The 27326-nt window shown below is 46.5% G+C and overlaps 11 protein-coding genes across 12 annotated transcripts; 7 read left to right on the top strand and 4 right to left on the bottom strand.

Moving 5' to 3' along the window:
* On the bottom strand, positions 1 to 2703 carry E1B28_005322 (uncharacterized protein). 2 transcript variants are annotated; one of them, XM_043149877.1, is made up of 11 exons: positions 2513 to 2703; positions 2359 to 2462; positions 2095 to 2292; positions 1953 to 2029; positions 1812 to 1891; positions 1609 to 1751; positions 1463 to 1551; positions 1304 to 1404; positions 513 to 1240; positions 238 to 437; positions 1 to 177 (listed from the first exon to the last, which is right to left on the bottom strand). In XM_043149877.1, exons 1-11 carry the CDS (start codon positions 2676 to 2678, stop codon positions 105 to 107), a joined length of 1959 nt encoding a protein of 652 aa, XP_043014485.1. In that variant the 5' UTR covers positions 2679 to 2703; the 3' UTR covers positions 1 to 104. The 2 variants fall into 2 exon arrangements, with proteins under 2 accessions (XP_043014485.1, XP_043014484.1); XM_043149876.1 differs by having other exon boundaries at positions 2359 to 2703.
* A 5845-nt stretch (positions 2704 to 8548) lies between these two features.
* On the bottom strand, positions 8549 to 9016 carry E1B28_005321 (uncharacterized protein; the record flags this gene model as incomplete). Its single annotated transcript, XM_043149875.1, has 1 exon — positions 8549 to 9016. One exon carries the CDS (start codon positions 9014 to 9016, stop codon positions 8549 to 8551), a length of 468 nt encoding a protein of 155 aa, XP_043014483.1.
* A 1025-nt stretch (positions 9017 to 10041) lies between these two features.
* E1B28_005320 (uncharacterized protein) lies at positions 10042 to 11314 on the bottom strand (the record flags this gene model as incomplete). Its single annotated transcript, XM_043149874.1, has 3 exons — positions 10042 to 10197; positions 10259 to 10543; positions 10607 to 11314. The coding sequence occupies 3 exons, from the start codon at positions 11312 to 11314 to the stop codon at positions 10042 to 10044; spliced, it is 1149 nt and encodes a 382-aa protein (XP_043014482.1).
* A 20-nt stretch (positions 11315 to 11334) lies between these two features.
* On the top strand, positions 11335 to 13925 carry E1B28_005319 (uncharacterized protein; the record flags this gene model as incomplete). The annotated part of the gene is made up of 12 exons (XM_043149873.1): positions 11335 to 11362; positions 11503 to 11613; positions 11663 to 11731; positions 11792 to 12015; positions 12074 to 12366; positions 12419 to 12464; positions 12519 to 12671; positions 12721 to 13113; positions 13166 to 13339; positions 13398 to 13580; positions 13628 to 13797; positions 13850 to 13925. 12 exons carry the CDS (start codon positions 11335 to 11337, stop codon positions 13923 to 13925), a joined length of 1920 nt encoding a protein of 639 aa, XP_043014481.1.
* A 2225-nt stretch (positions 13926 to 16150) lies between these two features.
* E1B28_005318 (uncharacterized protein) lies at positions 16151 to 18356 on the top strand (the record flags this gene model as incomplete). The annotated part of the gene is made up of 3 exons (XM_043149872.1): positions 16151 to 17698; positions 17751 to 18121; positions 18191 to 18356. The coding sequence occupies 3 exons, from the start codon at positions 16151 to 16153 to the stop codon at positions 18354 to 18356; spliced, it is 2085 nt and encodes a 694-aa protein (XP_043014480.1).
* Positions 18357 to 19492: 1136 nt separating this feature from the next.
* Positions 19493 to 20020, top strand: E1B28_005317 (uncharacterized protein; the record flags this gene model as incomplete). The annotated part of the gene is made up of 2 exons (XM_043149871.1): positions 19493 to 19642; positions 19700 to 20020. 2 exons carry the CDS (start codon positions 19493 to 19495, stop codon positions 20018 to 20020), a joined length of 471 nt encoding a protein of 156 aa, XP_043014479.1.
* Positions 20021 to 20521: 501 nt separating this feature from the next.
* On the top strand, positions 20522 to 21324 carry E1B28_005316 (uncharacterized protein; the record flags this gene model as incomplete). Its single annotated transcript, XM_043149870.1, has 3 exons — positions 20522 to 20685; positions 20734 to 20873; positions 20921 to 21324. The coding sequence occupies 3 exons, from the start codon at positions 20522 to 20524 to the stop codon at positions 21322 to 21324; spliced, it is 708 nt and encodes a 235-aa protein (XP_043014478.1).
* A 525-nt stretch (positions 21325 to 21849) lies between these two features.
* E1B28_005315 (uncharacterized protein) lies at positions 21850 to 22617 on the top strand (the record flags this gene model as incomplete). Its single annotated transcript, XM_043149869.1, has 1 exon — positions 21850 to 22617. The coding sequence occupies one exon, from the start codon at positions 21850 to 21852 to the stop codon at positions 22615 to 22617; it is 768 nt and encodes a 255-aa protein (XP_043014477.1).
* A 118-nt stretch (positions 22618 to 22735) lies between these two features.
* Positions 22736 to 23892, top strand: E1B28_005314 (uncharacterized protein; the record flags this gene model as incomplete). Its single annotated transcript, XM_043149868.1, has 4 exons — positions 22736 to 23164; positions 23221 to 23253; positions 23317 to 23359; positions 23414 to 23892. 4 exons carry the CDS (start codon positions 22736 to 22738, stop codon positions 23890 to 23892), a joined length of 984 nt encoding a protein of 327 aa, XP_043014476.1.
* A 282-nt stretch (positions 23893 to 24174) lies between these two features.
* Positions 24175 to 24962, bottom strand: E1B28_005313 (uncharacterized protein; the record flags this gene model as incomplete). The annotated part of the gene is made up of 2 exons (XM_043149867.1): positions 24175 to 24826; positions 24886 to 24962. 2 exons carry the CDS (start codon positions 24960 to 24962, stop codon positions 24175 to 24177), a joined length of 729 nt encoding a protein of 242 aa, XP_043014475.1.
* A 519-nt stretch (positions 24963 to 25481) lies between these two features.
* E1B28_005312 (uncharacterized protein) lies at positions 25482 to 26271 on the top strand (the record flags this gene model as incomplete). Its single annotated transcript, XM_043149866.1, has 2 exons — positions 25482 to 25558; positions 25620 to 26271. 2 exons carry the CDS (start codon positions 25482 to 25484, stop codon positions 26269 to 26271), a joined length of 729 nt encoding a protein of 242 aa, XP_043014474.1.
* Positions 26272 to 27326: the final 1055 nt, after the last annotated feature.

Genomic DNA, 27326 nt, shown 5'->3' with positions numbered 1-27326 from the left:
GCCGTCCGAAGTGACATCGACAAGGAAAGTAGGATTGATAGCAACGTGTATGTGATACTTGCCAAATTGAGGGGGAAAGCAGATTCCAGTTGGCAAGACCGCGTCTACAAATCATTGTGCGATACTCGATCAATGTAGAAAAAGTCTTTCGGAACATGAGGTTCCGTTATACCATGTCTGGGGATTAGTGTAACTTAGAAAACTTATCGAAAAATTCCAGGTAAAATATTTACTTACTGATCCCGAAGGTGCGCTACAACAGATTCTCTTGTTTCAAGCTCCTCTACGTGGGCGGCACAGTGATTACAAGTCCAACAAATCCTGGAATCCGACGGTTCGTCATCGAGAACCTTAAAAATGGGATCATCTAGGCCTTGATCAAAAATATTCTCATGGCTGCAATATTGAGTAGGAAGTCGTTCGAATGCATGTAGGATCTACACAGAACCGAGAAAAAAAATCATAAGCAACTTATACAACAATATTTCCTCAGGAGAGGACGAGAGACTCACACACTCTCGCCATGTTCCAATAAATGGAGTAGGACACTTCAAGCACTGATAAAAAGCCCCACGGTCATCCATATCATGCACTGTAGCCTTCGCGATATCCAAACCCGTAGCCCAAACCAAACATGCTGAGGAACGAGAGAAAAAAACGTCAAACCCCACACGCAAGCCGGGCACGGACCCTCCAGCTCGAGCATTTTGAAGTTTGCAAGGGCCAGTTAAGTGGCGCGCAAGAGTATGCACGGAGGTACAAACAGAATCGCAAGTAAAACACCTTGCTTGTACAGTAGCGGGTCCGTCCCATAAACGATGGCCGGCGAATGATTCGACAAAGTCGCTGAATCCGGTTGGTCCTGTGGGGCTGTAGGGCTGACAGGCCCATGCCACGGCATTGGCGATTCGATAACCATATGCGATGGCTCCCAGGATCTTGTCCATTTCCGTTCTTAAATCTTCTGGTAGTGAGGATAACGGTCCTGCCAGATCATCCTCGGTCACATTAACGCTGTCAGGGAGTCCGAGTACGGCTGCCATCGAAGGGAAAAGCCAGACGGTCTCGATACATGGAAGAAGGTGCCATTCTTCTGGTTTCAAAGATTTCTTGTAGTTGGTGTAACCTTGGGCGATTAATCCGCACCGTGAAGTGACAATTTCTGTCTGCTCATCCAACAGCCGAATGACTCGATAGTACAGCACTGTCTCCAAAACTTCATTCTTGATTTTAGCCCATCCTGAATTGGTTGAGGATCAATACTAGAGGGACAATAATGAACGGCTACTCGTCGACGACGTACCATGATTAGTAAGGAGCTGATCTTTGTAAACACATGAGATATTTTTCACCCCAAGAATGTCCTTATCCGTGTAGCCCAACGCAACGAGTCGAGAACTGATACTAACCAAGAGGAGCGGTGTGAGACTTGAGATCAGTAAATCCAGAATTAAAACCTCACGCCTCAAAATGGGCCGCCCGTACATTCTCCGCATCCTCCGCATGCCTCTCTTGATCATCGTATACCCAACGACTGCAAACCTGGGCATGCTACGATACAATTATACATGTCAGTTGAAATATTAGTGGAATAAAAACCCCGCTTACCACTTTCAGACGCTCTAGATACTTTCTCCGCTCTTCCTTGTATTGTTCGAGTTCTTCAGGGTTTTGGCATGCATTGAGACTCGACAAGACCCGGTTGATTTCATCTCTGTTGTAGTACTGAGTATGACCGGTTTTGTGACCACCTTCCGAGATGGGTTGAAATAAGTATTGTGACAAAATGATCAAAACGCCCTCAGACTCACCATCAGTCGGTAGGATTAGATCCAGTACACCCTTATCTACTCCGGGATAAGAATGGTTGAATCGACCTTTGCTCACCCCACTGCCGATCCAATGTTCGCGTTAGTCACAGAAAATATGACGATGGCGGATAGGAAACGTACGCCCGTTTCACACATGCAAAGCATATCCTCTTATGGAGAATGAAGTTGATGTTCTGTACGCCCTTGTTACCGCACTCCTTTACGAGAAGACCAGACGTATCAGAGAAAGGGAACATAAAAAGGTTGACACAAAATGACACACCTTACAATGATTACTCCCAAACAACAATCGAACCCAATCTAGTTCGGAAAGCGCACCGGGGAATGGATCGGGAGCTTTACAAGCTTTACGGATTCTGGCCCAGATGAACATAATGCCGGGTGATGTCAGTCCTTTATGGAAGATACGGTTCACTTTCGCGAGGGCGAGTAAGGATTTGGGTGGGAGATAGCTGAAGATCTAGATAGATATATGGACGGAACCAGGGTGAGCGTACAGATTGGTGAGCTTAAGAGTATTCCTGACTGTGTAAAGAACATCCATGGGCATAGTTGGAAGTAAATTAAGTTTCCCCCTTCCAGAGGTTGAAGAAGTTGAAGTTTTCGCGCGTTTCTTTTTCGGTGATGACCCTGGAGAAGATTAAAATCAACTTTCAAGAGGACAAGACTTGGCAAGGAACCTATATCATTTCCTCCCCTGAATGACTCCTCATCCCTCATCTGTTTCAATGTTCTCTTTCGCCTTCCCGTCTCTTTCCGCAGCTCATCGTCAGATTCGGAGTTGTCCTGATTAAAGGTCTTCTGAGGCAAAGGTTTGAGTCGTGCGGACTGACGACGACCGTCCATGGTGGTAGTGAGTTAAGAGTTTGACGTCGAGCGCAGTCATTACCTGTGGTTACCCCCGGTTTACCCGACCGGCTGGCGGCGTGGGAAAACAAAAGGCCTGTGCGTGGGAGCTTTGTCCTGGAGGCGGTTTCCTTCCCGAAAAGGCGCATGGTGTCTTCGATGAAATGAAAGAATAAGTATTGAAAACTTTTTAGAACAAGGCCGGACTTTTCTTCTGGATACTTCGATGCATCGATAGCGGTTGAATACGAGATGTTGATGTTTTAGAACGTCATCGCCCCTGATTATGATAATATCACATAGATAAGCCCTGGAAGCTCCTGGGAAACTCCCGCCACCTATGTATACCTTCAATCCATCGAAGGAACTTTCGGGACTGGGTAATTTGGAATTCAGAGCAATGTGTAGTACGGACGAAGTAACACTATTGTTTGATGCCTTGGCAGTTCGCTCAAATGTTCTCTATTTCACCCCCGTTTCCCAGACGAAGCTGAAGGAGTTATCATTTAATCATTGAACCTCTCTAGGCAATCAATTTCCTGCCAGAAATAATCCTCATCCTTCGATATGCTGTCAAGGAACAGTTGTCTAGTGGAGATGGCCTCCCGAATCTGGAGAGCTGGTCACTCTTTTATATATGAGGAATCAAACACACAGTAGCCAATCGTTGTGAACGTGTGGGAGGGATCTAGCCGCAAGACAAGAAGCTTTGTTATTCGCCTCCGTGAAACTGGCGAGCGGCAGGCACTCCAGCTAGAATTGCAGCAAGTGAGCATGTAGACAAGTTGCAAAGCCGTGTGGAGGAACTGGAGAATCGTGTGGATGAAATGGGCTGTCGCCTCGAAGACCTAGAGAGTCGTTGGGATGACGGCTCGATGACCTGGGGAGCTGTTGGAATGAGCGAGATGTGGACTACATGATTATACATAGCTAGACTCGAAGTTGGTGGTCTTGTGTATGTACACCACTTGGGCTGCTGCCGTATACACCTATTACTCTACCCGTGATGGTCCTGAACATATTTTACAAGATGGTCACCACCAATACTTCTCACAGACTGACAAATATACCCTGTTATCCAACTGTAGAAGCTCTACATTTCAGTGTCACAGTCATGGCATAAAGCCCCTGGCTTATCTTAGTTCACTGCCTCTCACTGCGTCAGGCGGGCTATGGTCCTACGAGATAATCAAACAAAAAAATTACCGAGGAATTATACACCATGACGACGAAGCCAGAAATCGGACAGGGTATGAGCCCCACATTGTTTCTTTACGTAGATCATTGAAGCTTTGACAACTTGTAGTATTCATGCTGCATAGACGATACAACGGTATATTGACCTCGTAATCTGGCTAGCGAAAGGTAACGAAGGATCACGGAGTATCTGCTATCGACATCATGGTGTGCGATGATAACACATGTACCGTTATATCCCACTCCCCGGTTTTTTGTGATGCTGCTTACCGTCGTTGTTCAGCGTGTTAAAGTCGTCATCTTGGAGCCTTGTGCTGATAGTGCTTGGACCGGCCTCCACATAGTTTTGGTCATTGTAGGGTTGGCCTATTGCATGCATAGGTTGTAGATAAGAGTTGGCATGAACCGCTTCAACTCCGAGAACAGTTCGCGCTTGAATATAGTTACGCTCAGCATCCACTACAGAAAAATATGAGTATATGAACACACCTTTCTCGGTTTCTTTTCCCCTCTAACCCTACTTAAAATCCCTCTTAGTTCCTCTGGAGACATCCTTGCTTCAAGCTTTCGTTGATTTGCGTGAGCCCGATATTGTTTTTGGGAGACTTCTTTAGTTTTACCTCCAGGCGGAGCATGACAAAATTTCTGGCAAGTACACTTGGGCCGTTTGTGTGGGGGCATATTGACTTATTACACAAGAGTAATTGGTCATTGTACTGAGGTGGAGTCTACTGAACGAGAGGGAGAGCAAGGGAAAGAGAGGAAAGAGCGAACATCCGAAAACGTCCGAGGTCATACGGATGTAACGGAATTCACACGATTCGTTTCATAGCATCCGAGGACGTCGGGTTCCATCCGAGCACATCTCACTGGGCATGATGCATGCAGCTTTGAAGACCTATCAGCAGGTGAACACATTCGCTCACGGAATGTCATTCATGGGAAGGGCTGTCAGTCCTTAGAAGGCACAAAGACGATGACACCTAAGTCGAGTGAGCCGAATGCCACGGAGCCACGGAGTTATTGCAGGCCCAGCGATTGGTCCGGTCATTTGATGAATTGCCGAGTGTCCTTAAAAGTTCTGTCAACCAAGTAGCCAACAACTGGAAACCCCTACCACGCCACAATGCCTAACCAAAAGTTTGCTTTCTCTTGCACAAGCTCTCATGGAAGTTGGTTGGCATAGTACCACCATTTCCCACTGTCACAACAGCACTATTGGTGTTGAGAAATTAAACAACTGGGACATCACCAACCCTGCAAGTATTACTCACGAACTGCCTACCCAATTTGTGAATAATAGTAGCAGGATTGGTGATGATCCCAGTTGTTTAATGGCTTCTTGACATGGATGGTGCAGTTGTGACAGTGGGAGATGGAGGTACTACGCCAACCAACTTCCACGCGAGCTTGTGCAAGAGAAAGCAAAGTTTTGGGTTAGGCATTGTGGCGCAGTAGGGGTTTCCAGTTGTTGGCTACTTGGTTGACAGAACTTTTAAGGACACTTGGCAATTCATCAAATGACTGGACCAATTGCTGGGCCTGCAATAACTCCATGGCTCTGTGGCATTCGGCTCACTTGAGTTAGGCGTCATCGTCTTTGTGCCTTCTAAGAACCCACCAACATGACTTCACCACATTCTTTGTAATGGGTCCGTATTAAGTCACATCACACATTAGGGCTGGTTGGGTTGGGTTCATCTTGGATGAACTCACAGACATGTCATATCTTACAGCCATAAAAGCGATTAGCAGTCAAGTCATGTCAGATTACAGTGTTATAAAAAATGTGAAGTCATGTCAATGGGTTCATCCAGGACGAACTCACTTAAATGTAACACATTAGGGGCAGGATTGCAGGTTGAGACATGTCATTGGGTTCGTCTTGGACGAACTCATGCACATGTGGTACATTACAGTCATGAAAGAGATTTGAGGTGAAGTCATCTCAGATTATGGTGTTACAAAAAATGTGGTCATGTCATGTCAGTGGGTTTGTCCAGGACGAACTCATGGACATGTCATATATCACAGTCGTAAAAAAGTAGTGGTAGAGTCTTACAGTCGTAAAGACATTCATCACTCATGGGACGAACTTGCTGACAGGTGATGGATTATGGTCATAAAATACATGAAGTCATGTCAGTTGTAACGAACTGTTCAACCTTAGAACCACTGCACCCAACTAGTGGGGTTTTAAGGCTTACCTGGCAAGCTAAACAATGTGAACAAACAACAAAGGGGGACCACCGAGGTGACAAGATTTACTCGAAAGTAAATACTTACTGGGGAATACTGAGAGGGAGCTTGGGAGTGCTTGAAGCACACTAGGAAAAATACTGAGGGCACTGGAATGCTGGAAGGAACACTGGAAGGAACACTTGAAAGAACACTTGGGAACACTTGGGAACACTGGACAGGAGATGGCTCAACTGGACAGAGAGAGGGAGAAAAGCAGAAAGCACAAGAGACAAAACAGAAACAGAAGGTTTAAAATTACAAGGCTGGGGAAAATAGCTAGATACATGAGGGTTTATATACTACTGAGCTATCTACATGGGGATAAGACCTAGCCAATAGGAAATAACATGGAATAACTATGGAATGACTGTGGATGGCTATGAAAAGCTGTTAAATGACTGTGCAAAGCTGTGGAATGACTGTGCAAAGCTGTGCAAAATAGAAAAGTTGCCCCACTGGCAAGAATTCTTGTCATGAACTGAACCAGGAGTAGTACCTACTGCCGACTTTTCCTCCTATACAGTCAACTGTGGTTGGACTCAGCGTACAATCAAGGGAGATATTATGTGAAATAGGTCGATTCATAGGAGAGTACTCCTAATCTTAGAGAAGGGGTCATTAGTATAGGAGTCCAACCCTTTCTACTAGATAGGTATATAAGGAGTACTTAGTGGTAGATATTTCCCTAGAATTTGATCTCCCTTTGTCTTCCTTTGTCCTCTGTCCTTTATCCTCCCTATCCTTACCTTTCGCCTCTCCCATTCACTCAGTCACTCTACGTCATCCAGATCACCCTTGTCAGGGGACTCACCGTCTGAATTGGGATCTGGACTCGCCCTAGAGTCCCTTCTCTAGTATTAGAGTACAGGATGGGGTACGCGTGGATTAGGATACAGGTATGTGGTACACTACACTGGTGTACGTTGGGTACCATCTATCATATGCTCTCGTTGTCATTGGAGTACCGGCTCATGAGGATATGGTTCTCATCGTAGGACGGTCTCATCGCCGAAGGTCTACTCTCGTTATAGGAGTACGGTTCGTCGTATGGTTCGCCACACGGTTCACAGATATTCACAATACCAGACATCATCATTATTCATTCTCCTTGGTTGCCAGCTCTTGTCATCCTCTATTGCTGATAGGCCTGTAGGATGGTCCGCCAGCATTAGTCTGGAGTATGATCTCATAGTAGGTCAGAGTACCGGGGTTTGGTACCCCTCGGAGTATGCCCTACGTGGGTGTTGGGTTGTTTAGGTGTATGCTATCCTCAGCATCAGGGCTTGAGGCCCGGCATATGCATAGGCGGTTCACCCTCCTGACACAAAACACAAATGGAGGGTTTGAAATTACAAGGCTGGGGAAAAAGCTAGATACATAGTGGGTTTATATACCACTGAGCTATCTACATGGGGATAAGAATTAGCTAATAGGAAATAAGATGGAATAACCATGGAACAGCTGGGAATGACTGGAATTACTGTGAATGACTGGAATGACTGTAAATGACTGTGAATAACCAAATGTCAAGGTTTCTAAAATGGCAAGGATGTCCAGAATGCCCAAAAATCGATTTCTGGGGATTATTTGCAGCTGGACATGCCCTGGAAAGTGAATGATTTGTGACATCAGTGCATTTGACTTGGAGAAACTCACAGCAGGATTCACATGTATTCACCCAAGACAAACATATAATAACTCAGGCTCATAGAATGAATTCAAGGTTGAGACAGATGATAGGACATCAGGAAAAACCCAAAATTCGAATTTGTACAAGTTTGCACAATTTTGACAAACTTGGATAATTTGCGCTATTTTGTTGGCTCAGTGCAAAATTGCACAAATAAGGGTCCTGTTTGGACCCTCAGTTTAATTTTTAGGCCAAATTTGTACAAATTATATCTCTTCAGAGTGGATCTGACACCAATAGTATTAATCAATTATAGTCAATCAAGGTATCAGTACACAGTAGCATAGGTAGAACGATCAAGAAAGTCACTGACAAAAAAGGTATCACAATACTCCAGTACATTACTTGACTTCCATTCCTGAGGTGCAATGGGCCCAAATTTTGGGTAAAGATGAACACTTTGATGAATATTCTCAACAGGAACCACACTGGAAAGACAAGCATCTTCACCAGATCGAAATGCATGACATACTTTGTACATAAGGTGATTTGGCTCTGGTCCATGTTTGAACTGTGTAAACCAATCAACATATGCCAAGTACTTTGCTGGTTGTATACTTGACAATGGAAACCATATGTTCAGACCAGCTTTTGGTATCGTGAAAATGCATCGGACCTGACTAACTCGATAGCCTATGAAACCATTGAATGTCAAGAAGAATTGAGAAAATCGGAAAGTAGACTTACCCTTCACTCCACTGGAATCACTATTTCTATTCACCTTGATGAGTGCTGTATCAAATCACCCAGGAACAGGTTGTCCATATTTATCCTTTCGTTTGGGCTCTGCATGAATAGCATCTGCAATGAATTCAGCACTTCGTGTGGTACTATAAGGGTCGTGTTCGGTGAACTTGATCCGATGATAGACAGCTACCTTGTAGAACGGAACGAACCTGACTACTCTATCAATGGCAACTCGAAGGGAAGCTGCAGTGAAGTGATGATCAGGTGCCTGGGCTTTTGCAATATACTCACCCAAGCAGTACTCGAAGTCTTTGGCACCATAGGCAGATGAGAGCTGGTCAAAAGGGACAGATACAGCTGAGGCATGTCTGGTCATGAGGAGTTCATGGTGAGGAACAAGAACTGGTGGGTGTCGTATAGTGATGAGTTCAAATGTAGAGGGACGGACTGCGCCTTCAAGTCTTCTCTGTATGTAATGATCATGATGTGCGACCTTCTCTTTCCGCTCCAGCCACATGGTCATTTGTCAAAACTCGTCTTTTCAATTTGTGGCAGCATAGGCATCCTTAGTGGTGTCAATATGTAGTTGCTCTGTATACTCAGTACTGTAGTTGTCGGTGATGCCCAGACGCTTGATGAAAAAAGTGTAATGTTTGCAGAAGTGAAGTTTCAGAATATTGAAGTGTTGTCGAATATCAAGGTCAATGAAGATTTGCTTGTTATCATGGAATCAGTGGAGAGCGTCATCAAGACTTTGGAGAGTCTGGGTGGAGTGAATAGGGTATTGGGCTAGTATAGGAAGTCAAGAATCGCATGCACAGCACAGATGAGGCGATCTGATGAGAGCCCATTAGGGAGCTGCATATCAATGACAATGCCGAGCATGAGCTGACATATTTGAGAATGCTCAGTACCCGTGATCTGAGAAAGATGTGTTACTCCGCTGAGAAAAAGTCGAATTTTATGGTTGGGAGGGAAATGCCGGCAACGAGCGTCGATTTCCTCGTGCCCGAAAATCATCTTGAGGCATGAAAAAACATGTTTTATAACCCCTTGGAACAGTTGGTGAAGCACGTCAGGAGTGATACATAAGTGGATGTCGGTATGGGGGAGATTAACCCAGAACACATTCTGGATTGGCTTGACCCCAGCAGCAGAACAAGCTTTATAAAAGTATTCGAAACCCTTTTTAACCGAACCCAGTGCCTGTCAGAGAGGTATAATCTCTCGTGGAAGGCAATCACCCTCTAGATTCCCGAGGTCATCCCTACGGATATCTCCAACTGGGCATTTGCTGTTCTTGTGAGCTGTCACAAGCAGCTGTTCAGGGTAGTCACCAACAAAGCCTGCAAAAAGCGGGAATCCTTGACAAACAGCACCATCACCACTCGACAGATTCATGCCATGTTGTCCTGCAGGAATGAGCGGATCTGTGACGAACGACATGCATGTATGGAAAAGGTTGGTGAGAATTCGGCGCCGGCTGACCTTGACCTTGATGTGTGTGAGTTTCGTTGTGGGGAGATATGCAATGAGGATTTGGGCGTATCATGATGGTTTGCAGCGTATGAACTTTGGTAAATTGCTGATTGTCATGTATACTGGGTACGCGGTCTTATTTCGAAACAGAGTGACCTGAGTTTTGTCGGAAGAAATGATTACCGGTACAATTGTTGCACCCGAATGATTCTTCTCAAATTCTTCCTAATGTCATGTAAAAAAATCGTCAGTAAGTTGATTGCAGGCAATAGAAGGCTGAAGTCACCTGCATTTCCCACCACCAATCTGCTGTATGCATGTCGTGATACAATCTAACCTGCTTCCCTTCATCTTGATAATGACGCTCGGGAGCGAAAACCAGGTAAGGAGCGAATTCCGGGTCACCCCAAAGGGCCTTTATACAGTCTAGAATGTTGTGATAGAAAAACTCAAAGGATTGACCGGCAATGAGAACTTCCTCTTGATGGAAGCGAGGGCGGTCAGGGATAGAGTTGACGAGCTTATTGAGACCCTGATTAGTGGAGAACGAGAGGCCGAGATGTTGTGAGAACTAGTGACAGGTGAGCGAGATTATTCAATTGATTCGTTCAATGTCAGAACGCAATAGACTTACCCCATCTATCTTCAACAGCTTTGTCATAGCCGTAGCTCCTGGTTCACGTAATTTGGCCCATCTCACTAGCTCCCACTCCAGCTTTGAGGAACAAGGTGTGTACAGGTTGTCTGTTGCACCAGTGATATCATCTTGATACCTCGAGTCGTTGTCCTGTCGGCGTTGATGGATATGGGCACCCGCAAGTACTGAAGGGAATTTTTCGACAATGATTGCATTCTGGACCCTTTCATCAATGGCGAGCCTTCGAAAATTCGACGAGGCTTCATCAGTCGGGCTTTGCTGGTCTTCCTCGCCATCCTGATATGGCATCAGCGCTGGTGCACCTCTTGAAGGCTCTGGGCTATCTTCGAGAATTGCGTGCTCTGCTGCATCTACGTCCGCATCGTATCCTTCCTCCTCCTCCTTGTCGTTATCTCGATTCAGTTCGGGCTCTTCTTCAGCATCCTGGCCAAGGTCTTCTGGTGTGTAGGTTGAGCCGAAGTAGTCACCTTCAAAGGTGATTGGCCCCACTTTGTCATCCTCCGAGTCATCTTCGAGGTTGATATCTTCAGGCTCTGACTCTGAAGCAGAGGAGTCTGATGGAATATAGGAGTGGAGAAGGTCGTATAGGTGTTGACAATCTAGGTTTTGACTGAGACGAAGGTGAGTCTGATAACCTTGATATGAGAGTACAGGGGTTTTGCATGCTGGGCACTCGAAGGTCATTGTGACTTGCGAGACTTTCAATGCACTTAGGCAGCGTTGTGGAACGAGGTTGGTCACAACAGTCACACGCAGAAATTTTCTTTCCTTCTTTCATCCATCACTACCGCTCACATTCCTTCAAGTTCTTTCGTTTTTCTCTCTTAATTCTCTTATACCCATGGCAAGGACTACCCAATGAAATCAGAAAGCGGCTGAAACTCAGGCTCAAAACCTTGCACGAGCAAAGCAACAAGAAGCAGCCCTCCAGCTTGAAGTTGAAGCATTGAGTGGCTGTGCCTCCAAGAAAAAGGCCGGTGAATGTAAGTACAAGACTATGCCATATATATTGTTTTGATGAAATCTGTGTAGGTTGGTCGGTTGCGGTCACTGGGAAGAAGTGCAAAATCATATCAGAGGATGGCTCCGACATTGCGCTGAGTAAGACGAATCCAACTACGCTACATTTACTTATTCACTGACTTAACTTTTGTGGTTTAGATGACTATTCTGGCCGTAATCCGAGTGGCAGGGGCAATACACAGCGAAAGATCGTCGAAAGTGACGACGACGAAGGATCCGATGCATCCAAGTCACCTACCCCAGGCGTATGTTACGAAGAGAGACCGTCAGGAGGCTCAGATGAAGCTGGAGAAGCAGCCTCTGGTGATGATGAACTGAATTCCGTCACTCCCATAGATAGGATTGGAAGACTGGCCGCAGAGGTAAGGGCCTTGTTTCTCTCACCTGCCTTGCCATTACTCACATCCTACAAAATTTTAGACACCCTTGATTCGATCCCAAAACGATGCAGACCAGTATCTGAATTTCAAGGACAACGACAGCACTGAAGAGGTATTGCCACCAGCAAATCGTAACGAACAGCAACAGTGCGAGGACGAGAACGAGGATGAGCTCGAGTACGGCGATGATGAGCCCAGGCGCATTATGAAGAATCAACATTCGAGCCACCGTTGGAGGCATCAGCCCATTCAGTGCATTCAAGCTCAAGTCGCGTATCATCTTATGGTAACGCTGCTCACATATGTTTTACAGCAGACGGTCTTTCTGCCAGAGTAAGTAAGTTCAGTTCTCTAACCTGATCAAGCTCACCCACTTGTAGCAAAGTTATCAAGATGGGCCAGAAGTTCGAGGGGAATCTGATTCTCACAGAGTACATCATTCACCATGTAGTATTAGATTAGGATCTAACATTTGCTCGGCACAGGATCTGCAAGGTGGGGCGCACCTGTCTCAGCAGCATTCTAGAAGCAACTTGACCGCTTCACAATGTCGTCTCCGTCATACCCACAACTCGGCATCAACTACTAACAATCCAACCCGTAAGAAGTCCACTCACCAAGAAAACTTCGAGAATGAGGTGAGCCTCAGTTCTCTGTTGACACAAGACTACTAAAATCCGATGTCAGGCTCCGACCATTAAAACAGCACAGTGCCCATCCTCGAAACTGGCCAAAAAGGTCAATGTTTCGACATCCAAGCTAACCGTCAATATCCCACAGGAAAAGGAATGGCCGGAAAGCTCGACGTTGACTCTTCATCCAACTGGCCATTACCTCCGAATATCTGACCAGCCAACCGAGATCAGGAGTGTCATCCAACATGCAATCAAGTCAGCCACGATCGAAGTGGTGTACCATGATGCCTATCCTGACCCTGTAGATGCCATCAGAAAGATACGCAAGATCCTTCTCGGTTCAGCGCGAGCCCTCAATCACACTCACCCCATGCAAGGCTTTCAATTTATAAAGGAACGTATCAAGTCTCCTGACCACGGGTTCACTGATGCGTTGGGAAAAGTGGTGAGTTTTACATACTTTGATCTGCTATTGCGTTGTCTCAGACAAACAACAGGTGACAGAACGATTCTCTGCTATTCATAGTGACGCAAAGGACGTAGCTGAGCGCTGTATCGTAGGCTATGACCTTACAGGAACCAAAAGCATTTGCAGAGAGCGTGTGGATGTTCTATTAACTCAAGATAACTACGCCTATCCAGGAACCTGGGCAGCTGGCTGCAATGGCGAGGTAAAGTGCCAAATATAATCAAATCATGTTGACATGGCTGATATCTGTGATATGTCAGATCACTAGAACCCCAGATAGAGGTAAACCATATGCTGGTAAACCTATCATTACATGCATGCGGGCACTCTACAAACAGATTGATCCTCACCAACACCAACCCGACATCTTTGTCTCATCAAGTAAGGATCACCCTCAAGAGCTCGAGTTGACTCCAGGGCTTGTCACTCTTACTGCTACTACTGTGAGTGACCTGTCTTGGTGTCTGAGTTGTCACTCACATGCATACAGGTCTTCGCAGTTCTCCGTGACTGGAAATCGGGAGAGATGTGTCACAGTAAATTTGAGGGTAATACATTCAATCGCACCTACAAGAACAACCTAGAATGGATGGCCGCTGCCCGTGATCATAACCCTGACAATTATCATCTTCTCATGCATGGTTTATACAAGCTCATCATGTCAGTACCTCATTCAATACTTTGGAGGCACATTACTGACCGTCATCTTTAGGGCAGAAGAGAAACAAGAAGAGAAGGAGATGGAGAATTCAATGCCAGCCAGTACCATCGACAACATTAGCTTTTGAAGGAGTTTGTTGTCAATCATTTTACACATCCATACATAGATAACACTACCAGTAACTTACTCGACGCTAGCTAGTTCATATCCTACGACACCATTAATATACTTTATATGTTTTATTCTTTGACCGCTACGACTGATGAAAATGAGAGCCTACTATTGATGGAAAACCTATTCTAAATTGATCTAAATTGAACAAATTTTGGTATTAGGGACATCAAAAGTAGACAAAATAGTGGGAATAAGCTCAAAATAGTGGGAATTTGCAGGGGGGATGTTGAAATATCAAAATTTGAACAAAGTAACTAACCATCACAATTTTGACGCCTTGGAGCGAATTAGTACAAATTAGTTCTGATTCGCACGAATCCGCATTTTGGGTTTTTCCTGATGGATAGTACATGTAGATGCCAGAAGGAACCTTTCTCTTTTTGCTTAGATACATTTACTTAAATTCTTTTTATATACATATTTTTTACAGACATTTAATAGTTTTTTGTGATAGTGATCCCCTGATGTGACAACCAAGACATTTGTCAGCAAACAATTTGTGGAACACTCTCGGCAAGGCCAAATAAACAATACAAAACATAGTGTCAGATGATGGTGTGAAGTTGTGCTTCACTAATACTTTCTGATGTCTGGTGTGCTGCTGGTGTCCTCTGGTGTTGTCCTCTGGTGTGTCCCCTGGTGTCCACTGGTGTCCACTGGTGTGCCCCTAGTGTGTCCTCTGGTGTCCTCTGGTGTGTCCCCTAGTGTGCCCCTAGTGGATCTGCCCCTATTTATCCTCTACGAGGTCCTAATAGCCCCCCGGGGTTAATGAGGGAAGCATACAAAGAAATTACAACACTTCCTTCCCTTCAACTCCACGACACCCCCTCTCATTCCACCCTCCTATGCCCACCGCCGCCTTCTGGGAGGTAGACTGGGATGATGGCCTCGGTCCGGATTGAGGAACACCAACACTAAAACCACTAGAAACAACCTCCGAACTCTACCCTCCTACCAGTCTCAAACTCCTGGTGGGGAATTCTCGTGCTCTGCTGTTGTACTTCCTTACGAACACATGGGGGTTAGCTGCTGTACCCGAAAGTCAGCGCTTTGAAATTCTGAATTTTGATTGGAATCTAATCCTAACTTCTAAGGGATCATTCGAAATATGAGGGAGACGGAGACAGATGATAGTGAGGTAGGATACGTAACGGAGTATCAGTGTTAGACACAGTCATCTTTTCAGCCTCCTCCTCCTCCGTCAACAAACCCACCGTCCAGGAATCTGGAGACGCGATTGTGGGGACGTCGAACATGTTTGATGACCTTGACACGCTTTTGATTTTCGTGGGTTGTCGTTTTATCTATGTTCTTCGTCACCTTCTTTTGAGGTACCAGGTCGGCTCTTCAAATACAGTAGCCGTACCTAGGAACCAAGAATTTGGGAGGGGGATCGATGTAGACTGGGTAAACTATGGAGGTTAAAGGAGGGGTCACAACGGAAGCCTAAAGCTCACTGAAACCGAATGCCGAACACCCCGTGGTCGCGAACTCGGATCTGCAAAGGGGGAATATGGGTAACGAAAGATGGAATGAATGGAATAGAGACCTCGACACGCACCTTTAATTCAACCATACATGAGACGGACGGTTCGAACGTTGTGGAAGCGAGGAAGCAGGATTTCGGAACCGTGACCCTTTTAGGTAACAGGTCCAGGGACTAGTTTCACGTGACACGCGCAGCACTGACACACGTAGTCACCGCTCTCAGACCTCTTGCTGACCGACCTCGTTGTCGGATACGACCTGGACGACTTTCTTATTCCAGCTCTCCTCCTTTTCCTTCAGGACTGTAAGTTAACAATAATCTCTCTTGTAGCAGCCTTTTTGATCGGTGTCGCTTAGCCGTGTCCGAAGAACGACTACCACGAGTTCGTCGACGATTGGGGAGCTGTAGATTAGGGAATCTGGGATTTATATCGTGCGTCTACACAATATCGATTGAGGATAATGCGCTAAAACCTGTTTTAGTACTGCCAGGCTATGACCCATTGACAGCGTACTGGGTTAGTAGTTACCTGCCATTTTTCTCTTACTGCTCTTCCAACGAGTCATTGATGTTCCCCAGAAATCCGTCAAAATAACTGCTTCAGGTGACCGTCGTGAAAGACACGTGCGTGCTGCGCCATTCAAAGTGAATTTCTACCTACTGACGTCCTCTTAGGCCAACGACTTATCATGCCATCCTCCATCGACTCAATACCACCACTGGTGCCCCTCCCAGCAACTTCAGACTCGACCACATCTGCCGCGAATAAAGGCCATGCTCTAGATGAAGACATGGTCGACAAATTTGCTACACTTTTTTCACCTCCAACACCACGTGCTTCGCCCACAGGCTTCGACAGTATATGGAAGACACCTGCACCTTCGTCCTATCAACATCCTTATCCACAACCACCCCGCCACGAGCGCTCCATGTCGTCGGATTCTGATTTCGGGGCATTCGTCTCCGTTGCAGCCTCCGAAGATCCATTAGCTTCCTCTTTCGCAGATGCAGCTCCCGATTCCTATTTTTCATTGACGAATACCTCTTCCTCCGAGGAATTTCACGCTTTCCAGACTGCTCCCGCCGCCACTACACCATCCTCCACCACCTCCAAAACTGTAAACGCGAATGGCCATGGAAGCAACCCTAGCTTGTCGTTCTTTGAAGAGTTTGCGAAGGTTGCGAAAGATGCGAATGAGAAGAATAGAAGGGTAATTTTGGACGAGATTGAGAGGGAGTCTTTGTTTTCGACGGGTGCTAGGGACGACGCGAATTCGAGTGAGGGAAAAGGCACTGGAGGTGCCGTCGAGGTTGGTGATGCTGGTACCACCGAAAGCAGTCGTGTTCATGAAGATTCGGATGGATGGGGACCTCCAGAATTAACTCAATCACTCATCGACCTCGACCACAACTTCTTTTCTACACGAGACCGGAATCACAGACGCGCGAAGACCGTTGCAGGACATCCGCCTGTTTCTATCCATCCACGTCCTCCGTTCCGTTCAGGATCTCATTCCCAATCCGGTTCACCCTCAATACCATTCTCGAGGTCTCCTACCCTATCGACGCCTACGGTTGCGCCGCCCATTGCGTCTACATCCACTAATGTATCTTCGTCGCCTTCCCCGGACCTTGGAACACTAGGACGTTCGACAATGACAGATCTGTCGTCCTCGTATCAAACGCTTACGAATATCTCGTCCAAGTGGATAGGAGGATTTCTCTCTTCTACTCCTGATTCGCCATCGTCATTCTTCCCTTCACCACCCACGTTATCGTCAACATCGAAAAAGATCAAAACGAGTGTTTTTGGGGGTTCCCATCGTTCGCAATCCCCTCAAGAACCGACCCACCACCCTCCGCAACCCCATCTGCGTTCAGAAACGGATCCAATATATCACGGCCCTTCCCCCTTCGCCCCTCATGTTCACCTACTGGGGAGTATTAGTGGAGCCCCTGGGTTTATCCCTGAAAGAGGGTGGGATAAGGGGTATTCGAACGAGTTGAGGGAGGAGTTTGAGACTGGTAGGAGGGTAGAGGGCAGTTCGGAAGCGGTTCCTGGTGGTCTTAGTGTCGGTGTTCCTCAATCCGGACCTAGGCCATCATCCCAGCCTACCTCCCAGAAGACGGCGGTGGGTATAGGAGGGTGGATTGAGAGAAAGGGTGGGGGTGTCGTGGAGTTGAAGGGGAGGAAGGAGACTACGGATCCTGTATTGGATGTTGAGTTGGCTGAAAAGGTGTGTTGTAATTTCTTTGTACGCTTCCCCCGTTGAACCCCCCGTTCGTCAGATTCGAAGTAACCTCCCGGCTCTCTCGCGCCTCCCCCGATCATGGAATCTCTTATACTCTCTCGACCAGCATGGGATATCCCTGAACACGCTCTACACCAACTCGGAAGCCGCACCACAAATGAAAACCCAATCTTCTTCAGGTTTCGCAACCCGTATAGGCGCACTCGTTGTCATCAAAGACTCAGGTGACCAACTGTTTGGAGTATACGTCGGTGACGGGGTGAAACGGGGAAAAGGGTATTACGGAAGTGGAGAGTCATTTCTCTGGAAGAAGGAAAGTCTGAAGGATCAGTTGGAAGTGTATAAATGGACAGGGAAGAATGATTATGTTGCACTATGTGATGGGGAGTTTTTGTCGTTTGGTGGTGGGTGAGTATTAAGCTTGTTTTCTCGCGTGTCGAAATCACCATGCTTAACTCAACTTTTTGTCCCCGCTAGCGATGGCGCATATGGACTATACGTCGACGAATCCCTCCTTGAAGGATCGACGGCACGATGTCCCACATTCGATAATCCACCTCTGTGTTCCAGGGTTGGTATGAAGAAGGGAAGAGCGGTTATGTTCGAGTGTGTTGGGTTGGAGGTGTGGGGCGTTGGTCCCTAAAATGTTAGGAACGGACAGACCGGTCCGTTTATCGTGGGATTTCATTTCATTCTGGTATTCGGCTATATTGTTGTAGTTTTGTATAGTTATCACGCTGATATGTTATCGACTGATTTGTAGTTCTAATATTTCTTGTTTGACGTGTTCTATCACCAGCTGACCTTCAGAACAGTGCCTCCGACAAGCAAGTGCCTCTGGCTCACAAGCGAACCACCGCACGTTGTTACGACATCTCAAGCTCAAGCCTCCGTCACGCTCGAAAAGTTTGGGGTTAAGGCTACGTGTACGGTTCTCTCCTTTCTATCCTGGAATTGGGCTGTCACTGATTTAGTATGGATAGAACGACTATTTGCGTGTTTTCGAAATAACTCATAGTGCGTTCCCTTGATTCAAATTACTTCTTTCCATGTTCAACGCTTGTTTCCCTAGACGATGATGAACTCTAATCAACAGCGCCATATTGTCGAACATTCAATCCTGCCTTGACTACATTGAATCTCCCACGATAAGTCTGATATATGTCGTCATTCTTTAGGAAGAACGGGGAAGTCAAACCTTCATCTCCATAGCAAGTTTCTCTTGAGGGTAAATGTTTGTTTGAAAAGAGTTGTTTGCCAACTGATTTTGTTCTCCATCGCACGATATCCTCCACTAGGACTCAAGAAAACGGCCGAAATCGTTGTAATCACAAATACTCTCCACATAAACGGCGCGACTCGGGTTTTATCGGAACCTTTCCCAGACGACTCTATCAGCCCCAGGAACTTGTGGGGAATGTTGTACAGCAATATCGCGGTAACGACAGTATAATGCAGGGGAGCAGCGCGTTAGCCGGCCTTTTGATCATCCAGACTGTACCCCTTCTTGGAGCAATCATCGATCAGGAGTACCAGGTTCGCGACCAATTCAGACCTAGCCGGCAACATTAACAGCAAAAGTCCCCTAGACAAACGCTGTTATGATCTATGTGACTATCATTATTGGATAGTTGGCTTCTTTGATAGTTATATCAGAATTCCTTTCTTTTCTTCCATTCTTGAGGATCAAACGTTGGTCTCATACTCCACCGCATTCTCTTCACCCTCCGGTTTCGTTCCTCAACGTTTCAACCCTCGTAGCTCCCCACGCACACCATAATGTCGTTCGTCGGGTCGTCAGGTTTTTCTGTCCAAGGAGGCGCCCATAATTACGTTCAAGGGGACCAAATCTACGGAAACCAGATCAACAACAACACGACCATTCAGATTATCAGTCAAAGAAACAAGAAACGTACGAAATACGACGAGGTGCGTGCTACTCGACTTAGCGATAAGGAATCCTTACGGGCGGCCCCTTACCTTTAGTACCACGAAATCAAACGTGGCGATATCTACCTGCTGAAAGACCTGCACTCCGCGATGTACCCCGGGCGATGGAACGGAGATCGACGGGAATGGATCATGGACTTCCAAGCCGAGAGGGCGTTCTGCACCGCAGAGATTCGTCGTCTGTCAACCACGTCAAGGTTCACAGCGGTGTCCTATAGCGGACCTGACTTAAGAAAGGTGCGTAGTGGCAATTTGGTTCGAATCGTGCTCGCATGCTCAACGTTATCCCTAAGGCATGGAGAAAAGACTTTCAACGATTCTTCCAAAGTCGGTGCGTCAGTGACAGGCTTTTCATAATTACCGGGCAGGTCCCTCATAGACGCACAACAGAAGCGCCCAAAACATGCAGCTTTTCGGGATCAATAAGTCAAGTATCCCTATGCTCATATTATACAGCGGTGCGAAACTTGAGCCGGATGCTCGTTTATTGCTAAAGCGATCCTTTTAGAGCTGGTGCCTCTCGGTCACAGGTGGAATGAAACTCATATAGTGGGGAAAGCTTACCTCCGTGCCCTGGCTGTAAGTACCAAATCTTCCGTTCATATAAATGATTACATTTGACCAGTATAACGCGTAGAGTGAGTGGGGATGCCAAGTGTTGGAATTATGGATCGATCTAAAGCAAGGAACATTCGTTCGTGGAGTAGAAGGACCCGACTGTCAATTCAGCCTTTTCTCCTTCCGTGTCAAAACCCCGTCACCAAGCACCGAGCTCCTCGAGGAGCATGTTCTGTGGCGTTATCTATCTCGCTTACCATTGGACAGGGAATTTGATGGTGATATGATTTACGCGCTTGAATGGGGGTCTTCCCAGAGGAACGAGAATGTAGAATTCAGACCCAGTCGTCCTATGATACTCTCGGGTTCCTCAACGAAATTCGTAATCGCCGTTGGAGGTGGAGTATGGAGCAATTTTGGGGATTGCCTTGGTTCGAAAGTGGTGATGCCCGATGGAAAGCAAGGTAAGTGTCCACAAAACGAAGAAGACTTATGAACTAATCTATCGAAAGATTTACTCTCAACCGTAACACCGAAGATATGAACTTCGGACTACTCTCTGACTTGTGGGAGGAAAGTGCTTGGCTATCGCAAGCGTCAAGCATCTTTCACAAACTCGGAATCTCACTGGACGAAGACCTTTCTCAGTACGGTCAGTTTCAGATTTTCCCGTTCACCAGCGTCTCTGATCTAACTTAGACCTTCAAAGCTCACCGTGCCTGGCATATGGCTTGAAGGCCAGATCAGCAACCCCGAACCTGCACGTCAATGGCGCCAAGACGTCCCTGCCATCTACCTATTCGTTATTCCTGGCCACTGTTCTACTTCCCAACTCCACTTCTGGTCTCACGACGACGCCGGTCACACACGAATTCCAACCACAACATGCAATCAGCTCGGTCTCCCTACAAAACTCCATGTGCGCGTATCCCCATCCCGTCAATATTCGTGGCCAAGCAAGACGTATAAAGACGTCTACGAATGGCAGGTTAATCGTGGATTTGACCCTCAAACCACCGATTTCGCTCGTTACCTCGGACATTCCATTTACGAAGTTGTACGCCACCCGGAATACAGTGAAGTGGAAGGTACTATGGTCATAGACTTGTTCGTGGATTCTCCTATCAATTCTATAACAAGGAAGACCATCTAATAGGCCTAATTTTTGACAGCTTGACAGAATCTCAAGGCGAAGATGAGTCACCTGTGGTTCCCTAATTCTGAATATCCGTGTTATCTACTTTAGATGCCACGCTACTTTACTGTTAAGGAACAGGCTGACTATGGCGTACACCCAACATACACCAATCCATGCGATCGAGTACCCACTTCCATTTAGTAACACAGCGTGAAATAGAAATTCCCAGGTGTGGAACTTTACTTTGTGACAAGACTTGAGTGGGGGTGAGGTGGAGGTAAGGTCTTACGGAAGATCCCGTTCGAAGGCTTCGAAACGAACCGATCACGTGACCTGAAGTATTCGCTTCCCATGCTTAAACCTTTCCCTTTGAGCAAACCCACCATCATCGACATCCATCTTTGGACTGATAAGAACAAGTATGCTACACATACCATTCTATACCGTCTTTCTTGACTTCCTTTGCAGAGTTGTATAAGAATCCGAACAAATGGACTTCGCCGCCTTGGCAGAAACTGGAGCTCCGTGGTCTATCAATGGTGATTACCTTCGCATTCCGTTGCACAGGTTTCCAACAGCCAGCAGTGCTTTCAATCAGCTGCGTAGGCTTGGAAAACCACCTTCAGCCAGTCCCGATAGCTTCAACGTCAACTCTCCAAATATGCGCGTCACTATGGTTCTTCACGTTATGGGGTCTGTAACCGCACACCTCAGAGGTCTAGGGGGCGGAGGGGTTGCAGGATCATCGAAGGTCAAAGAAGATATCAAGGTCAACTGGGCTTCTCATCTCGGACCTTGGGTCGAGTTTCTCCTTGAGGTGGCCATCTCTCGAGATCAGGAACCATCTACACCAGCCGGAGTGGATCTCCGCGACAGGACATTTATGTTTATACCCGGATTTCTAGACTTCACAGTACCAGAATCGGAAGGCGTCGCTGACCTAGCCTTTTTCAATCGAACTTCACCAAAACTCGTTCCTCTTCTCTATCAAACGTGGCGCGAAATCATCGCTTTATCCCATTCAACTTGGGGAATGTGGACCACCCAACTAAGTTCTATCTTCCATCGAATGGTTCACTCTAACACCATACTTCTCAGCAGCTTCGCTACGAAGTCTGATCCTGCACCTCAGAAGAAGGATCTTGGACGGTTCTTCATCAGTCACCTAAATTTTGTCACACCACTTCTTTCGACGATGGAATGGCACGAGATACCCTCTATCTCCCCACTTTCTCAATGTCCTTTCGAGCAGCGCTGAACATCGTCATTGGATTCTCCATGACGATTATCGCAGCTCGGTCATCGTTGCGCTAGTAAATCTCTCTTCCAGTGCCCTCTACAAGCACAATTCTCTTCGAAACGCTGGTGATAACGTCATGGTCACCGCCGGAAGCCTTCACTTCCTTGCATCTGCAGCAAATCGGCTTCTTATCGATCTACTTCCTGGATCGGTTTGGACGGCAAAAGCACTTGATTCGGGGATTATCCAGGCGTTTTTCAAGGGACACCCCAGCCTATTCCAGCGCGACCATATTCCAACCGTGAAAGATGATCAAAAGCTCTCTTTCGCAGGAACCACAGTGATGGACCACGTCTCCAGGTTCCTACTGCATTCTCCAGTCTTACACGCGTTCTTGCGCGTCGTACACAGAATTGAGGCATCGGAGACTTTGGAAAAGGAGATGAAGGGAAAATCGAACTTGATTTGGAAGTCTTGGGAAAGGTGCAAGAAAAAAGCGATAGTGATTCAAGATTTTCGTCGGGAACTGAAAGCAAAACCGTTCATATTCTGTACCTACCAACAGGTGATACCTCAACTTGGTCGGACCCCAAACACTCGTTAATCCCTTATTTTATTTAGTGTCCTCTCCGGGAAGTTCCCCCCACCACGAGCGTCCGTTATTTTGCTTGCTCGGGGTGCTCAAAGGTGACTTACTGTTCCCGATCCTGTCAAAAGCTCGAATGGCGTGACAACCATCGAGAGTTTTGCCGCATGAAGGGTGAGTTCCGGACGTTTCGAATTCACATATCTTCTCATTGTGTATGATATGCAGATATAGTTTCAATGAAAATCACCGACTACGACTTGAAATTCTTTACAGAATGGATATTCGGATTCCTCTCCACACACTCTGGTACTGTCAAAGAGATGGTAAACAACGCTATTCTGAACATGTTCAATCGTCCAGACAACGAGCTCTCAACTAACGAGAGGCTCATGAAAACCGGATCAAGAAATCCTATATTTTATCTCAACTTCGACACACCATCTCCTCTCATGCCAGAAAACTGCTTCCAAGTCATAATTGACATGAACGCATGGCTCAAACGGGTTCCTTTCTTATTGAAGCCATCTGCCACAACTGTGGTGATCGAGTGGCAGGCACTGCCAGCACATGGGCTGGCCACCGTATTTGCAATTTTCCCAGGACAGGATCGCATACCTTACTTCGTAAAAGAGACGGTGGAACTCGTACGGAAGCATGTACCCGTCTCGGGAGCAGGGACTGCCGAAAGATGCATCGCTATGTAGGGGACAAGGAACTGGTTGCATGATATCGAAGATGGGAAGGTTCTTGTCAGACAGCTCGGTGTTTTTATAAGTATGTATGTACGCTTGCTATCGGATGACCTCCTTCTACGTATCTGTGATTGTATGAATGAGAATGTTGTAGCGATTCATGAGATCGTGCAGTCGGGGCGAAATCAGGGAATCCAAGTTAAGTATAGCAAAAAAAGAAAGGAGGGTGAATGAGGGAGCTTAAATGAAGTTCGGGTACGTGCTCCGTCACTGTTGATCGCTACGATTGTACCATTATACTCTCTCATACTTCAAGACCTCCTCTAGCAACTTCCCTACCCTACCCCCAATCCACCCACTTACATTCTTCCACTCCTCACTTTCATCCCCAAACATAATCTTCACACCAGAAAGCATCGCCGCCAAAGCAAAATCCGCAAACACAGGTTTATCACCGCCCATCACGAACTTTCCCACTCCAGCGCTTTCATACGTGCCCAAGAGCTCGTCAAAGCTCTTCTTCCCTTTTGCCCACACCTCCTTCGTTTCCTCCTGTGAGAGCAGCTTGGGTGGCCCCATGCGCTTCTCTATTGCAGCCACGAACTCAGGAGAGAACCATTCTGGAAATTTGGGAAGGAAAACACTTGTTAGGGCGTAGAACTTTGCGTTAACAGCGTCGGCGAAGACAGCTTGTAGAACCCGAGTGCCTTCAGGAACGAGTTTCGGGGTCGTTGGGTACGCTTTGTCTAGGTATTCCGCAATCATGAGCGAGTCAGAGATAGATTTTCCGGTGGAAGAGTCGTGAATGAATGGCACGGTATATTTGGGTGAACCGTCCGGATTGGACGTGGTTGGAGGTGCGCCGATAGACTTTGCGGTCCGTTCTATCTCGTCCAAAGCGATAATTGAGACTTTGAACGGGAGCTTTTTGTAATTGAGCGAAAAACTAAGTCATTTAAGAGTTTGAGGCCGACACCTAGAGACGATATGGCGGACCAAACTTACATTATCTTTCGTGTATGGGGAGAACAAGCAACATGTTCTGGAAATTTGGAAGGTCCTAGGTCGTAGACGGTAATCATACTTGGCTTGCTTGATAGTGCGAAATGACTGAACTGGGCTGCATCTTTTATACAGTACACACTGTATTTATCGCTTCTGTCGGGATATCCTTGCTAAACACCTCGAAAAGTTTGTTATCAAGATTAGTCAAAGCCGAGCAGGAAAGAATGCCTAACAATAATAAATCAGTAAATATCACACATACGGTATACAAGTTTCGTTTTGGCTGACTGAGCCTGCAACTCCTTACCGTAACTCAGCTATATAGTACATACTACGCAGTCTACCACGGCGCTCGGCACGAATATACCGTTCCCGCAACTCCAGCGGCTTCTCTACACTGAACGCTCGAGGATGGGTAAGCATCAGCTCAGTACACCGGTGGGTGAATGTACTCTATATGGCGCTTAGCTTTGACTAATCCCATTGTTAACGGCTTTTGAAAGTGTTTAGAAAGCATATTCCGACAGAACCGATAAATACATTGTATAAAGAATGCACCCGAGGTTAGCCATTTTGCACTATCAAGCAAGTCAAGTATGATTACCGTCTACGATCTAGGACCTTCCAAATTTCCAGAAAATGTTGGTGGTTCTCCCCACACGAGAAAAGTCATGTAAGTTTTGCCCACCGTAATCCCCTCCAAGTGTTGACCTCAAACTCTTGAAATGACTTAGTTTTTCACTTAATTACAAAAAGCTCCCGTTCGAGGTCTCCGCTATCACTTTGGGAGAAATTGAACGGACCGCAAAATCCATCGGCGCGCCTCCAACCACGACCCATCCAGACGGTTCACCCAAATACACCGCTCCGTTCATTCACGACTCTTCCACTAGTGAATCTATCTCTGATTCACTTTTAATCGTGGAATACCTGGACAAAGCGTACCCAACCACCCCAAAGCTGGTCCCCGAAGGCACTCGGGTTCTACAAGCTGTCTTCGCCGACGCTGTTACCGCAAAGTTCTACTCCCTATTGGGTGCCCTCATGCCCAAATTTCTGGAATGGTTCTCCCCTGTGTTCTTGGCTGAGCACGAGAAGCACGTGGGGCCACCTAAGCTGCTCTCACAGGAAGAAACGAAGGAAGTGTGGGTAAATGGGAAGAAGAGCTTTGATGAGCTTTTGGGCGCGTATGAAAGCGCTGGAGTGGGAAAGTTCGTTATGGGCGGTGATACACCTGTGTTTGCGGATCTAGCTTTGGCGGCGATGCTTTCGGGTGTGAAGATCATGTTTGGGAACGACAGTGAGGAGTGGAAGGACGTGAGTGGGTGGATTGGGGGAAGAGCGGGAAAGGTGGTAGAGGAGATCTTGAAGTATGAGAGAGTATAATCGGATGAGTAGTACAATCGCGCAAGTCGATGCTAGCTTTTAGTATGACAACGCGACGTTAGTAGCATCTGTATTTTATAGATCGTCCTTGACACCGTTTGGTTTCTTAGCCTTTCTCTCGAGGTATATCGACTGAACAGTGGCAACAATTGAGGGATTACAGGCCCCGTGTTACTAATCCTAACTCTGTGTTTCAAACCGAGTGGGTGTTTCAAAATCGCCTTTCCCACTTTCCCCATCGATTTTTTTTGGCTCGGACTTCGACGGAATAAATAGTTAAGGATATTTTTGTATTAGATATGGAAAAATCCCTTCCAGAATTGCATGATTTATCTTGGTAACCTTGTGGTTTTCCGTGGCACTCAGTATTAGGAGTAATTGTTGTGTTCCTCAAAGAATATCCAGCTAATGTATTGGGTTCAAAATTTGAAGTAATATTCTTCCAGGCTATTTTAGTCCACCTCTCAACAACCGAGGCGATATGAACCATCGCTGCACCGTATGAAGAAGGCTTTTGACCAAGTCGATATTCGGCCGAGCGGAGTTTCAACACGGCCACGGGTTCGAATGCGCAACGTGACGCAGTGTCGTGCCCATGCAGTCGGACTTCGAATTTTGCCTGATGGCGGCTCGCTTAGCTGTGAGAATTTTGAAACACCCCCTTTTTGCCGAGCCCGTCAACGGCACACCCCTCCCGCACTCACAGATAAGTATTTTCCTTCAATACGCCGGATACAATGAATGAAGATATCACTCTAATAGCGAATCGAAGCCGGGGACAAAATGTGGAGGGGAAGCTATTGTCCGAGGTGGATCTTTTGAAAATTTGAAACACCCCCTCAGGAATTTAGACGCACATTCTGATACCTTTACACGTATACCCTTCAGATCCACGCCGATGTTACCCAAATTAGGCTTGCTCCTGCAGAAATCTGTAATGAATTCAGGAAATTCGGATCGGTTGTCAGGGTTTTTGAAAGTCCTCGGTTAGCATCCGGACCAATCGGATAAATACCGAGAAATAGTTCAGCACGCTGGTGGGTGAAGGTAATGTA

This window comes from Marasmius oreades, chromosome 2, assembly GCF_018924745.1.
Source record: "Marasmius oreades isolate 03SP1 chromosome 2, whole genome shotgun sequence".
Classification (NCBI taxonomy): domain Eukaryota; kingdom Fungi; phylum Basidiomycota; class Agaricomycetes; order Agaricales; family Marasmiaceae; genus Marasmius; species Marasmius oreades.
The sequence above is the reverse complement of the archived record's forward strand: the minus strand, read 5'-3'. Positions and strand labels throughout refer to the sequence as shown.